Here is a 15,015-nt window from a genome sequence, read left to right on the forward strand (position 1 = left end):
TACTATTTCTCAGTTGGTCACTGGCAAATCAATCATAATGATAAAACTCTGAAAACATGACATACATAATAACTACCCAAATAACTTTTCCAACTCTGATTCCTCTGTGATCTATTGAAACTTATTTTTTTATCTCCTGAGAATTAATCAAGTAAATTGTGAAAAATTCCTGTGTTCAATTAAAAAAAAGGCATTGAAAGATAAGGATAAGATTCTACTCACTGTTTCATGAGGCTCCAACGTGATCTTTCTTAATTGTTCAATTTCATTATCTTTCTGGATATTACTGGAGATCAGTTCCTTCAGCTGTACTTCTAAAGCTGCAACCAGTTGATCCCGTTCTTCTCGCCACTTCTGAAGATTCTCATCTTTCTCTGCTAGTTGTGCTGTAAGTATTTCCTAACCAGAAAATAAAGAAAACATTATGAAAGTAAGAATTTTTTTGAAATTTTTACTAGAAATAACACAACTATGAATAAGACATGTAACAAACTACATAGTTAAGGCTAGATAAAATATTTACTTGTAAAACAAAATACACGATGCCTTTACATATTTACTGCCCACATGCTGTATTTATCCTTATCCCACCCTCATTCCGAAAATCAGCTTATTGGTCACTTTTTCAAAAAGCAGTTATGGTTTTTAAACTAATGCCAGCATTTCCCCCAGTATTTTGGAAATGAGAGGGTAAAATTACAGTCAAGCAAATGACAAAACTAATAGGAACAAACAACAGAGAAATGAAAATTTGAAATACCATTTTCAGTGAGTTCTAAAACCATGAAATAGTGGTGAATTAAAGAAAATATGCATCAGACCTAAATATGAGAAGCCACAAAACACTGCTGAAAGAAAAACACATCAATAAATGGAGAGATAATTTGTGCTCAATGATCAAAAGACTCCATATTGTTAAGATGTCAGTTTTCCCTAAATAGATCTAAACAAAGTCAAAACAATCTCAATCAAAATCCAGGCAGGTGAGAGTACACGTGTATGGAAATGGGAAGGCTCACTGTAAAAGTTATATGAAAATGCAAATGATCTAGAATAGTCAAAATTATGTTGAAAATGGAGAACAAAGTAGGAACAAATACACTGTCATTTCAAGACTACTATAATAATCAAGACAATGTGATACTGGTAGGAACAGAGATCAGTGGAATAGAAAAGAAGGTCTACAAGCTCACAGTCAATTGACATTCTACGATAACACCAAAATAAGCCAGTGGAGAAAAGGACAGTCTTTTCAGTAAAGAATGCTGGGGGGGCGCCTAAGTGGCTCAGTGGGTTAAAGCCTCTGCCTTCGGCTCAGGTCATGATCCCAAGGACCTGGGATCGAGCCCCACATCGGGCTTTCTGCTCGGCAGGGAGCCTGCTTCCTCCTCTCTCTCTCTGCCTGCCTCTCTGCCTACTTGTGATCTCTCTCACTCTCTGTCAAATAAATAAATAAAATCTTTAAAAAAAAAAAAAAGAATGCTGGAACAACAGGCAAATGAAAAAAAAAAAAAAAAAAAAGAACCCCAATCCCAATCTCATACCATATACAAAAAGTAATCCTTGGACAGAAGTGCCAGAGCAGTGGCACTTTTTGTCAATAAGTACTACCAGGAAAATTAGTAATCCACATTAAAAAATTAGTCTTGATGCCTAACTCACTCCAATACAAAAAATACTAGAATCAAAATATGAAAGGTAAAAACCTATACAGGAAAAAGTGTAAGAGAACACCTTCATGTCTTTAGGGTTAATAAAGGAAAAGATCAGGAAAATGAACTAAAATATATTTAAGAACTCATATTCATAAAAAGGCATTAAGGGAATAAAAAGTAAACTAGAAACTGAAAAAAGGTACTTGCAACACATAACAAGGATAGGAAGGTTCCTATCCAGAAAGTGTAAGAAGCTCCTACATATCAACTAGAAAAAGCCAGATAATCCAAGAGGAAAAAGGTACAGGGCCCTATAATCTTCAACCTCATTAATACTCAGGGAAAAGCACATTAAAACCATAAAAAATGACCAATAATACATTTTTTAAAATATACAGCAACTCTAATACTAATTAGAGTATAAATGGGTATAACTACTCTTAAAACCAATCTGACATTCTACCAGAGTTCGACACACGTATACCCTATCATCCAACACTTCTATTCTTAGCTAACTATGCAAGAGAAATGCGTGCACATGTGACTGAGAGAAACTTATAAAAATGTTTATAGGAGAATTTACACGTAATATCTCAAAGCAGAAAATAATTTGCATATCCTCAGTATTAAAATGAAGAGGCCATGGTATATTCATACACAGCAATATTCAGTAATGAAAATGGAGTAATTCCATGAGTAATTCTCACAAACATAATGCTGAAAGAAGCCAGGTACAAACAAATGCATCCTGCATAATTCCATTTACATAAAAGTCAAAACTGGCCAAAACTAAAATACAACATTAAGACAGAATAGTTATTACCACTGGGAAAGAAATAGAAGAGGAGCTCCCTGGGGGGGGCTGGTAATGTTCTATTTCTTGAAATGGGTGGTACTTAAGTGGACAATGACTTTACAACAGTTCACGGAATTATTGTTAGTTTTATTTACTGTGGTTTACTGCATTACATGTGACAATTTTACAAATTAACAATTTATACCTTAATATGGCAGGATATACATCCTAGGTATGACTGCAAAGAAATATATGGGAGAAAGAAGGAAGCTGGCTTTCTCTAGGATTAAAAACTGAAAGCAGGTTTTGGGGCACCTAGGGGCTCAGTCAGTTAAGCTTCCAACTCTTGATATTGGTTCAGGTCATGAGGCTCCTCATGGGGTGCAGAGCCTACTTCAGATTCTCTCTCTCCCTCTTTGCCTGTTCCTCCCTCCCTGCCTCTCAATTATGCTCTCTAGCTCTTAAAAAGAAAAACAAAACAACTTAATGTAGGTTTACTTGCTAGCACTGCTGCCAGAGGGATCACTGACTGGGAAAAGAAAATAGCTGTATTACTGGTTTAGTGCTGGAGTGACGGACAGTGCCAACAGTTTTGATTCCACTTCTTGCCTCTTACTATTGCCTAGGAAAGTATGATGGGCTATGGGACAGGAGCAGAGAACTAGCAGCAACCTTTCCTATTAAGACAAATGCAGCATCAGAGAATCATGCTCAACGCATTTTCTGAAGATACACTCAATCATGTGGAATTGGGACATGAAATATATTGCCATTTCAGAGCTGTAGTAATGACAAGTTATTAGTCTTCCATGATTTAGTTTATGACAAAGAGTCAAGACTCTAAGGAAATGACAACTAGGGAGCACCTGGGTGGCTCAGTTAAGCGTCTGACTTTGGCTTAGATCATGGTCCTGGGGTCTTCTGATTGAGCCCCACATTGGGCTCTCTGTTCAGCGGGGACTCTGCTTCTCCCTCTCCTTCTGTCCCTCTCCCCAGCTCAGGCTCTCTCTCTCTTTAGCTCTCTCTCAAGTAAATAAATAAAATCTTAAAAAAACAAAAAACAAAAACAAAAACAAGACAACTAATGTAATGTAGTATTATAGATGAGACCCTGGACCCAGAAAAAGATAATAGTGGTAAAATCCATGAAATTCTAATATGGTCCACAATTTAGCGAACAGAAATACAATAATGTTAATTTGTTGATTTTGATCATTATACTATTGTGATGTGAGGTGCTAACATCAGGAGAAGTTAGTGGTAAGTACAGAGGAACTCTGAATTAGTTTGGCAACTTTTCTGTAAATAAAATGATTTCAAAATAAGAAGGTAAAATTATTTTTAAAAATCAGGGGGAAAATCACCCTTAACTTACTGAAAATTAATATCTTGGTTTTAAAGGGAAGCTCAGCTATTATCTATAAAATTCTGTCATAAACAAACAAAAATAACCAGCAACGATAATGTGATACTGCCAACTTACTACTACTGAAAGGAGAAAATCAGCTTTTCATTTAAAGATAGTGTCAATGTGTTACACAATAGCTTTCCTAAGACCAACAATACCTTTTAACTTCTTTTTTCTGTTGGCAACATATGGTGTCAAACAGACTAAGCAGTCAATTAAAACAGGAGAGGAAAAACAAGCTAAGAATTGCTATTAAGAGCTATAGCTACTCAAGATAAAAATAAAAACTGAGGGGTATTTCTACCTATCGTCTTCAAGAAACTATTTAGTTGACTTTTTTTTTAAGATTTTATTTATTTTAGGGGTGCCTGGTTGGCTCTGTGGATTAAGACTCTGCCTTCGGCTCAGGTCATGATCCCAGCATCCTGGGATTGAGCTCCGCATCGGGCTCCCTGCTCAGCGGAGAGTCTGCTTCCCCCGTCTCTCTCTGCCTGCCACTGCCTACTTGTGATCTTTGTCTGTCAAATAAATAAATAAAAATTTTAAAAAAAAATTTTTTAAAATTTATTTTCGAAACAGAAAAGAGCACAAGCTTGGGTAGGGATGGAGAGGCAGAGAGAATCTCAAGCAGACTCCGTATTTACTGTGGACACCAACAAAGGGCTCGATCTTATGACCCCAAGACCATGACCTGAGCCCAAACCAAGGGTCAGATGCTCAACCAACTGAGCCACCCAGGCACCCATAAATGACTTTTTAATTAAAAGTCCTGATAAAATCAGCTTATGAGGGGCAGCTGGGTGACTCAGTGGCTTAAAGCCTCTGCCTTCGGCTCAGGTCATGATCCCAGGGTCCTGGGATCGAGCCCCACATCGGGCTCTCTGCTCAGCAGGAAGCCTGTTTCCCCCTCTCTCTCCGCCTGCCTCTCTGCCTACTTGTGATCTCTATCTGTCAAATAAATAAATAAAATCTTTTAAAAAAATCAGCTTATGAGATAACATACACCATATTAATGGAATCTACAGTTCACAATGCAAAATTTTATAATAGAGTTCACCCTGTAGCAATCAAAAGAAAGAGATGTTTAAGCTCTGCATCTAGATACTAAGATGTAATTAGGCATTTTCCCAACTTGCTAAACGGACTGAAGAAAGTTAAAATAAGAACGTAAGTGAACTTCAAAATTGGGACAGAAAAGTTATCTTACAAACAGACTGTCTTTTAAAAGAGCGAGAAAATCAGGCAACCATGTAAAGATGGGTAAAAATCTCAGGGATAAACTTAACAAACAAACGAAGATGGTGAAATACATCAAAGATAAAGTATAATTGTTACAAACCACTTCATTTTGTTGTTTTAAACAACGCTCTCTGTCTTCAGCATATTTTTTCATTTCTTTGTTTCGAAGATTCTCAGCTTCTTTTGCCTGAGTGATAAGCATCATTTTTTCTTCTAGCCATTTCTTTCTATCGGCTTTATATTTATGTTCACATTCCTATGTATATAAAAATAATACAAGTAACTATCACATGCTTAAATAATACTTAAGCAACAGTAAACAAATTTATTTTTAAAACATATCATATAACCTATCACTTTTTTACCTTTTTGAAAATTAAAAATAAGTGTTTTTCCTTAAACAATGATAAGATCAGAGTTTATTTCGGGTTATAAAATGAACACTGCTTGTTTCCTTTTCTAAATGGACTTTTATAAACCATTTGACTCTCCTTCATCAGTGACCTTAAGAACAAATAAACAACTTCTATTTCTGAAATAGTTATAAAGACCCAAGTCTTCTTAATGCCAGAAAAGAAAAAGCCTTGGTTTGTGATGGTCATTTCTAATTGTATGGTTTTAAAAATAAAATAATTCTGGGTAGACGGGATGCCAAGCAAAAAATAACTTGTGCAACAGGACATTCATGAATCTGAGGAATACTGGGAATGGCTAGACTGAGGATATAGCTGATCAGTAATTTCCATTCCAGAATTACAAAGTTTATAATCTATGTGATTAATCATTTGAGAAGAACATAAAATAAACCAATACTCTTTAATATGAACATTCCCAATATAGCTAATATTTTTTCATAAATAATGGAGTATTTACTTTGTTCTATCTGCTTTGGGATTTTCCCAATAGGAAGGGTAAATTCTAGAATATATAATTAATAGTTAACAAAAGAAAGCATTTTTTTTATTTGTTCAGTATCTGATTACATAAAGCATGAATTTAAGAAAATAATTTAGATGCAGCCAACTTTTTAAAATCACTATTATGCTTTCTTCAATTTCAAAACTAGTTCCTTTTAATAAAACATATAAAATTTTAAGTGGTATTTGGTAAACCCCATTAAAAAATATTTTCTCCATATGTTGTATTCTATACAGTATTTAGAATTGAACATGGAAAAAATACAAATGCAAAACAGAATATCCTTTATATAATACAGTTTCAAGTATATTCCAGTGTCCAGATACACAACTGTATTCTTTTCCAAATTTTTAACTGAAAATTAAAATGATTATATACAAAAGACTCTTCCTAAAAGTCCTCTTTTCCATAGCAGAATTTGAGAACTAAGAAGTTTAAGGAGTAGAAAAATAGGTACAAACATATAAGAGGTAGTGATTCAAGAATTAAATATATAGAATATAAAAGAGAAGACCCGACCACTGTATTTTCATTGGCACTAATAGTGGTTTGTATCTTGGAAATTTCCGCCCCAATGTCATCTCAATGTGTACTGAAAAATTATACCTATATGTTAACATTTCCCAGGTAATGTTTCCCCCATATTTAAATTAATTTTAAAGTATTTGCTGAATTCTCCTCTCATAAGAAATACCATGGCTAGATACATACATACATCAAATCGTACCTGTAACTCATCCTGAAGCTTACCGAGCTTTTCACTAAGTATATCTGTGTTATCCTCAAGTTCTTTGTTTGATCTTTGATTACTTTTGGCTTCCAGATCATTGCACTTTTCCTTCCATTTTTCCAATTCTAATTTGAAAACATAAAATTATTTTTTAAAGCACATGCAAAAGTTATACCATATAGAGATACATACGGCATAAGATACAGACAAGAATCAGTAGAGACCAGAAGAAAAACATAAACACAGATAGAATTGAGACAATTCCAAGGGCTGCACTTTGAAGAGTTCTTATAAAATGCCCAGAGAAGAGTAAGTATGAGGACCTCTTAGGAGCTCACTGAACAGTGTTCAGAGTATACAGTATAAACACATCTCAATCTTCATTATACAGGAAATCTCACATGGTTCTCAAAAATCAAAAAAACTGTGATGGTATTCTGAAGGATGCAATCAGAGTATTTACCAAGATAAACATACAAGATGATACTAAGAAGCCGGACAGAGCTGAAACTCAGTTGAAAATTCGTTTTTAATGTCTGGGAAACACTGTAAGTTACCATCTGGTTATTATGAAAGTACCCTTATTCCTTCTTTACTATGCATGGTTTTACTTAGATAAAACAATTTTCATCACACTGGAAAATAGCAAGTGATAGGACACTCCAAAAACACACCAATACTTTTTCACTATGAATTATTGCAAATACTAAACAACTTAGGCCACCTCGGTGGCTCAGTCATTAAGCATCTGCCTTCAGCTCAGGTCATGATCCCAGAGTCCTGGGATGGAGCCCCACATCAGGCTCCCTGGTGGGCGGGGAGCCTGCTTCTCCCTCTCCCACTCCCCCTGCTGTGTTCCCTCTCTCACTGTTCTCTGTCAAATGAATAAATAAAATCTTAAAAAAAATACTAAACAACTTTTAAAAAGGAAAGAAATCTAGGGAAATACACAAAATGGCAAGTAGGTCTGGAGATATTTAAGCAGTCTTGTTTTACCCATGGCCAGTCTTTCAGCTTCCTCTAGCTTAGCCTCAAGGACTCGCTCCTGTTCCACCTGAGTTTGTTCCTGTTCTTCCAGGGTCATTCGCATATCTTCAATGATTTTTTCTTTAACATTTAGATCTAAAAATTCAGGGAGAACATTTTAAAAGCTACTAACATCTATATCTAGATACCCGACTTGAGTTCTTCAAAATTAAAATACACTTTTATTAACCATAATAGAATCTGCGCCCCATGCAGACAGAAGCTTCGTCTTGTTCACTGTGGCACCTCGAAGGCTAGAACAGTACTGGCAGATATGAAGCACCAAATAAGTATCTGTCGTACAGATAGATACCTGAATGATTGCAAGGATGGAAGGATGGTGAAAAACAATCTCTTCGGATAACATTAACACTTTTTTTTATAATATTAAACTTGTAATACTAATAAACACAAATCTTGGGATTTAGAAAAAATGTTACTTGGCAAAACATTTATTAACAGTGTTAACACGCTCAAACCAAAAGCAAAATGTTTACCTCCTAAGAACAAAAAGGGCTCAATCTCAAATTGACTATTTTTTTTTAATCTCAAGTAATTATGTGTTCTACAAAAATTTCCAAAGCCAAAAATCTACTTCTAGTATTTTTAAAAGCAGCTCTTCCGGAATGACTGTGCTACTAGCCCTACCAAAATTGTTTCTGGCCCTTAAAAAATGACAACCATAGTGACTTATAAGCAATTCCATTTTAATGCTGTCTGCTAGAAAGAGGCAAAACAGAAAGATTATTTTATTGCCTCTGGTGATGGCCAGGTTTGTAGAAGAGCGCATTTCAGACACCTAACCAAAACTATTACTGGTGTCAGAGGTAATAAATCTATAAATGCATGTAATTCAACCTCAGGTCACTAAATATTAAAAATAACAAAAATCCCAAAAACTGCTTTCCTCAAGGTGCACATAAATAGCAAACTTAAGAAAATAATAAAGACAAATTGAATAAAGCAATAAGAAAAAAATTATATGAGTGATTTTCATTATTTCTGTCCATTTATATAACCTGCCAGGAATGCTAATAAAACAGAATTCCTCCTAGGATTAAAGGAGTCTTGGTATTATTATCTAAACTTTCTTTCAAAAAGCATGATTACAAATATATTTAGATTATGTAATTAATAGAAGTTTATTCACAGAATCCCTTCCCTCTTCCAACCTATTTTTTTCTCTAAACTAGAAGGCTAGAAAGAAAAAGTTTAGTATATGTGCTGCCGAAGCGAGCACTAGAAAGAAAAAGTTTAAATATCCAGTTATCAATTAGGAAAGTTCCACAACACCAATGTTAATATCACTAATGGCTATCCACCTATTACTTGAAAGGTAGGTGTAGTTAAAAACAAAACAAAACAAAAAGCGAAAGAGAACTATTTTTCACTCACTGCATCCAATAATATACATTTCATTTCAGGAAATAATCAGAAATAATTCAACGAATAAAACAGAAAATAAACCGGGATGCCTGGCTGGCCAGTCAGCGGAGTGTGTGACTCTTGATCTCAGGGATGTGAGTCAGAGTCCCATACTAACTGTAAAGGTTAATTAAAAATAAAATCTTTACAGGACACCTGGGTGGCTCAGTCAGTTAGGCTGCTGCCTTCGGCTTAGGTCATGATCCCAGGGACCTGGAATCGAGTCCTGCACTGGGCTCCTTGCTCAGAAGGGAGCTTGCTCTCCCTTTGCCTGCCACTCCCCCTGTTTGTTCTCTCTCTCTCTCTGACTCTTGGGGCGCCTGGGTGGCTCAGCTGGTTAAGCATCTGCCTTCGGCTCGAGTTGTGGTCCCAGGGTCCTGGGATCAAGCCCTGCATGAGGCTCCCCGCTCAGCAGAGTCTGCTTCTCCCTTTCCCTTCGCCTGCTGCTCTGCCTACTTGTGCGCTCTCTCTCTCTCTCTCTCTCTCTGTCAAATAAATAAATAAAATCCTTTAAAAAAGGAGGGGGGCGCCTGGGTGGCTTGGTGGGTTAAGGCCTCTGCCTTTGGCTCGTGTCGTGGTCCCGGAGTCCTGGGATCAAGTCCTGAGTCAGGCTCTTGGCTCCGAGGGGAGCCTGCTTCCTCCTCTCTCTCTGCCTGCCTTCCTCTCTGCCTACTTGTGATCTCTGTCTGTCAAATAAATAAATAAAACCTGAAAAAAAAAGGGGGGGTCCTGACTCTTGATTTTGCCTCAGGTCATGATCTCAGGGTTATGGATTTGAGCCCTGCTCAGGCTCCATGTTTAGCATAGAGTCTGCTTGTCCCTCTCGCTCTGCTCCCCTCACAAGCCCCCCTTCATGCCTGCCCACAATATCTTTCTCCAAAAACAAATAAATAAAATCTTCTAAAAAACAAAAATAATAAAAATAAAATAAAATCTTAAAAAAAAAAAACAAAATAAAGCAACATAAAGACAGCTGAGACAAATCTCTTCACTACTATCTAAAGACAGCAAAATAAAATAAAATATAGCTATGAGCTACTACAGCTAAATAAATGTCAAATGAACCAGCAATCAAGTGCTTAACATTCAGGAGAGGATCACCGAGAGCTATCATGTCCTAGTAAGATTTCAAGGAGGAACATCTTCAACCTTCAACATATAACATTTGAGAACAGGTAAGAAGTGGAAAAAAGGGACATCTCATAAGCTAGGGACAGAAATAAATATAAATGTCATGTAAACCACAGATGAGAAATACTCACTGAGTGATGAGATTTATTTCAGAATATCACTGTACCAGTTGTATATGAAACAATGACAGAAGCCTGAATCCATGTGATACCACTTTCACATATCACAATGGCAAAAAATCTGAAGTTTGGTAACACCTAATACTGACAAATATGGGGCAGAATGGGCATTTTATACTCTATTTTAATGTGATATAAACTAGTACAACAATTTTAGGGAACAATTTAGCAATATTTATCAAAATTTTAAATATACATCATTTGGTCCAACAATTACACTGCTAGGAATTTCCCTACAAATATATTTACATGTGTGTACAAAGACTTTCATACAAATTCATTCATGGTAATGTCTATAATAACAAAAAATATGTCTAAAAACAACCAAAAGTATTTTTTTCATCAAAAGGGTCATACTTAGATGAATGGATAAAGATGTGGTATAGGTATACAATGGAATACTACTCGGCCAGAAAAAAAAAAAAAAGAAATCTTGCCATTTACAACGATGTGGAAGAAACTAGAGGGTATTATATATGCTAAGCGAAGTCAATCAGAGAAAGAAAATTATACAATCTCACTCATGTGGAATTTAAGAAACAAAACAGAGGACCATAGGGGAAGAGAGGAAAAAATAAAACAAGACAAAATCAGAGAGAGACAAATCATAAGAAACTCTTAATCATGGGAAACAAACTGAGGGTTGCCGGAAGGGAGTAGAGTGAGGGAATGGGATAACTGGGAGGTGGACATTAGGGAGGGCACGTGATGTAATGAGCACTGGGTATTATATAAGACTAATGAATCACTGACCCCTACCTCTGAAACCAATAATACATTATATGTTAACTAACTGAATTTAAATTAAGATAATGATTAAAAAAAGAATTAAAAATATAAATTTAAAGTAATTACTGATTTAAAAAAGAAGAAAAAAGAGGTCATTTTACTGGAGAATAGATGATAAAATTTGTTAATTTTTTTATATATACTATACTTTATTATGTAAAGTAAGTATTTACTAATTTCATCATACAATATTTAAGTATATAGTATCAACAATGTCTGCAAGTATCTTTCAAGTCACTCAGTTCGATACATACATATTAGAGAAAGAGAGACAAAGAGACAGATGCAAATATGACAAAATACTTAAAAACAGTGAAACTAATAAAGGGTATTCAGGTGATTTTTATATTGACTTTCTGACTTATTCACAAATGTTTACTTTTTTTTTTTTTTAAGATTTTATTTATTTATTTGACAGAGATTACAAGTAGGCAGAGAGGCAGGCAGAGAGAGAAAGAGGGAAGCAGGCTCCCTGCTGAGCAGAGAGCCCGATGCGGGACTCAATCCCAGGACCCTGAGATCATGACCTGAGCCTAAGGCAGCGGCTTAACCCACTGAGCCACCCGGGTGCCCCCACAAATGTCTACTTCTTAATTAAAATTTGAGAAAAATAGGTAAATTGTAACCATCATTCTAACTTTATAAGCAATTAAAACTGTACATTAAATTAGCATATAGTATTCTCTCTACTGGACTTTGAAATTATGTTTCATTTAGGATCAATACCATGTCTTTAGCCAAATGAAGGACTGCATTTCCTGCAACAGTGTATATTGGAATCAGTCTTATTTCCTCTATCCTAATCAATTTTGTTGCATTACTTAAGGCTTTCTCTTAAGGGAACAAAATTTTCCCATTTATAAAAAAGATCATATTAAATAAATGATGATATATCAATAATAATAAATGATATATCAATAACAATAAAATGGAATACTATTTAGCCTTTAAAAAGAAAAGCTAAAAAGGGGGGGAAGATAAAGTTTATCTGTGTGTGAATATATGGAAAAATTTCTCAAAATTTTCCAAATATGTAGAAATTGTTGTTTTAGTGATTTCTCCTAGGGTCTTTTTCTTGGTCTCTTATTTGCCTTCTTTATCACAGTAATAGAGGCAAAATAGAGCAAGTCACAACTAGGGAACGAAACAAATTAGTCTGGATAGAACAGAAAAGTTACATTAGGCTAGGAAAAGATAACCTAAACTCCCAAGCTAGATGGTGAAAGTTTATTAAGTAGGGTGTATGAAAGGACTGAAAACTTTTAACAGGGAAATGACACAATAAAAGAAGAGTTTTAGAAAAATTTGATCCAGCTGTGTTGTTATATGAGAGTAAATTTGCCATAAAGACTGGCAATGAGATAGGACAAGTATGGGGAGTCACTAGTAAAAAGAAATAACAGAATTTACGTACTACAACTGAGGGTAAGGGGAAATAATATTTAAAGTCTAAAACCAAGAGTAGGCACCGTTTTCTGCAAAGGGTCAGACAGTAATTACTTTAAGTCCTATCACAACTATTTACCTCTGCCACTGTAATGTGAAAGCTGGCAGACAATAAAAAAGAGAATGTGTTAGTATGTTCCAATAAAACTTTACTTAGAAAATTAGGCAGTAAGCTGGATTTGGTCAAAGGCTGCCATTTGCTAACTCCTGATCTAAACAACAGAAATAGTAGACATCAGTAGTAGAATGACAGATCCAGAAAGTTAAGGCAGTTTGAGCAGAAACATTCAAGTTCAAAATTTAATAAGACTTCAAAACCACTCACCATAAGAAAAGAAAATTGTAGACCAATAATATCCTATATGAAAACAGCTGCAAAGCCTCAACAGAATACTAGCAAACTAAACCCAGCAACTTATAAAAACCATCATACACCATGACCAAGTGGGATTTATCCTAGGAATGCAAGTTTAATTCAACATATGAAAATCAATCAATGCAATACATCTTATTAATGAAGAACAATACCACACAATTATCCCAATGGATGCAAAAAAGACATCTGACAAAATTCAACATGTTTTAATGATAAAACCATTCAACAAACTAGGAACAGAAAGGAATGAACTTCCTCAACCTAATAAAAGCATCTACAAAAACCCCACACCTAACATTATGCATAATGGTGAAAGCATGAAAACTTTCCCCCTAAGATCAGAAATAAGACAAAAACATCCATTCTCACCACTTCTATTCAACATAGTTCTGGAGGTTTTAGCCAGAGCATTTAGATAAAAACAAGAAATAAAAGGCAAACAGAATGGAAAGGAAGAAGTAAAACCATCTTTATTTGCAGATGATATGATACTTTATATAAGAAAAAGAGAGAGAAAGAAAACGTTATTAGAGTTCATAAAATAGATCAGCTAAGTTTACAAGATACAAGATAAATATAATTAAATCTACTGTATTTCTATAGACTAGCACTTAACAATCCAAAAAAATGGTATTAAGGAAACAATTCCATTTTTAACAGCATTGCAAAGAATTAAATACTTAGAAATTAATTAACAAAAGATGTGCAAAATTTATATACTTAAGAAGTAAAAAATGCCACTGAAAGAAATTTAAAAAGGCTTAGCTAAATGAAAAGATATCCATGCTTAATATTGCTTGTTGGCAATTTCCCCAAATAGATCCTCAGATTTAACACAATCTCCATTAAAATTCCAGCTGGCTTTTTTGCAGAAAATGACGAGCTGGTCCTAAAATTCAGGTGGAAATGCAATGAATCCAAAATAGCCAAAACAATCTTGCAAAAGAAGAACAAAAATGGGAAAATCCACACTTCCCAATTTCAGAACTTACTATAAAACTACAGTAACAATATAGTGTGGTACTGGCATTAAAAGTCTAGAAATAAACCTTTACATTTATGGTCAACTGATTCTCAACAAAAGCGCAAAGACAATGAATGCAGTAAGAGAAAGAACTGTCTCTTCACAAAATGGTACTGGAATCAACTGATTCTCCATATGTAAAATAATTAAGTTAGACACCTACCTCACACAATATACAAAATTACACTCAAGTGGATTAACTCCATATGAATCAAAGATCTAGATACAAGAGCTAAAATTTAAAAACTCTTAGAAGAAAACCTATATGACTTTGGATTAAGCAATAGTTTCTTAGGCATGATACCTAAAATACAATCGATCAAAACAGATAAATTAGACTTCATCAAAATTAAAAACTCTCATGCATCAAAGGACAAAATCAAGGAAGTGAAAAACAACCCACAGAATGGGAGAAAACATTAACAAATCTATCTGATAAGTCATGTATCCAGAATACATAAAGAACTCTTACAACTCCATAATAAAAAGAGAGATAACCCAACTGAAACATGAGCAAAGGACTTCGATTTCTCCAAAGATATATAAATGGCCTACAGTACAAGACAAGATGCTTAATATCATTAGTCATTAGGGAAATGCAAATCAAAACCACAATTACATACTACTTTACATGTATGTCTACCATAACTACCAGTATATATAGAATTTCATGTCCATCCACTATGAATATGACCTTATTCAGAAATAGGGTACTCGCAGATATAATCAAGTAAAGAATAAGGTCACCTAGATTAGAGTGCGCCCTAAATCCAATATGACTGGTCTCCTTATAAGAAGAAGGTAATTTGGACAGAGACCCATAGGGAGAAGAAACCAACACATACACACCCAAAAGAAAAAGGCCATGTTAAC

At 34.9% G+C, this 15,015-nt stretch overlaps 1 protein-coding gene across 1 annotated transcript in view; it reads right to left on the reverse strand.

Annotated features, from left to right (window-relative positions):
• Window positions 1-15,015, reverse strand: part of KIF20B (kinesin family member 20B) — a 77,888-nt gene that overhangs the window by 13,568 nt on the left and 49,305 nt on the right. Inside the window, exons 23-26 of the mRNA XM_080823448.1 lie at window positions 7,743-7,868; window positions 6,744-6,871; window positions 5,199-5,354; window positions 223-399 (exon numbers count right to left, since the gene is read on the reverse strand). Of these exons, the coding sequence (XP_080679574.1) occupies window positions 223-399; window positions 5,199-5,354; window positions 6,744-6,871; window positions 7,743-7,868 (587 nt within the window). The remainder of the gene's footprint in view (window positions 1-222; window positions 400-5,198; window positions 5,355-6,743; window positions 6,872-7,742; window positions 7,869-15,015) is intronic.

Source organism: Martes martes, assembly GCF_963455335.1.
Source record: "Martes martes genome assembly, chromosome: 14".
NCBI lineage: Eukaryota > Metazoa > Chordata > Mammalia > Carnivora > Mustelidae > Martes > Martes martes.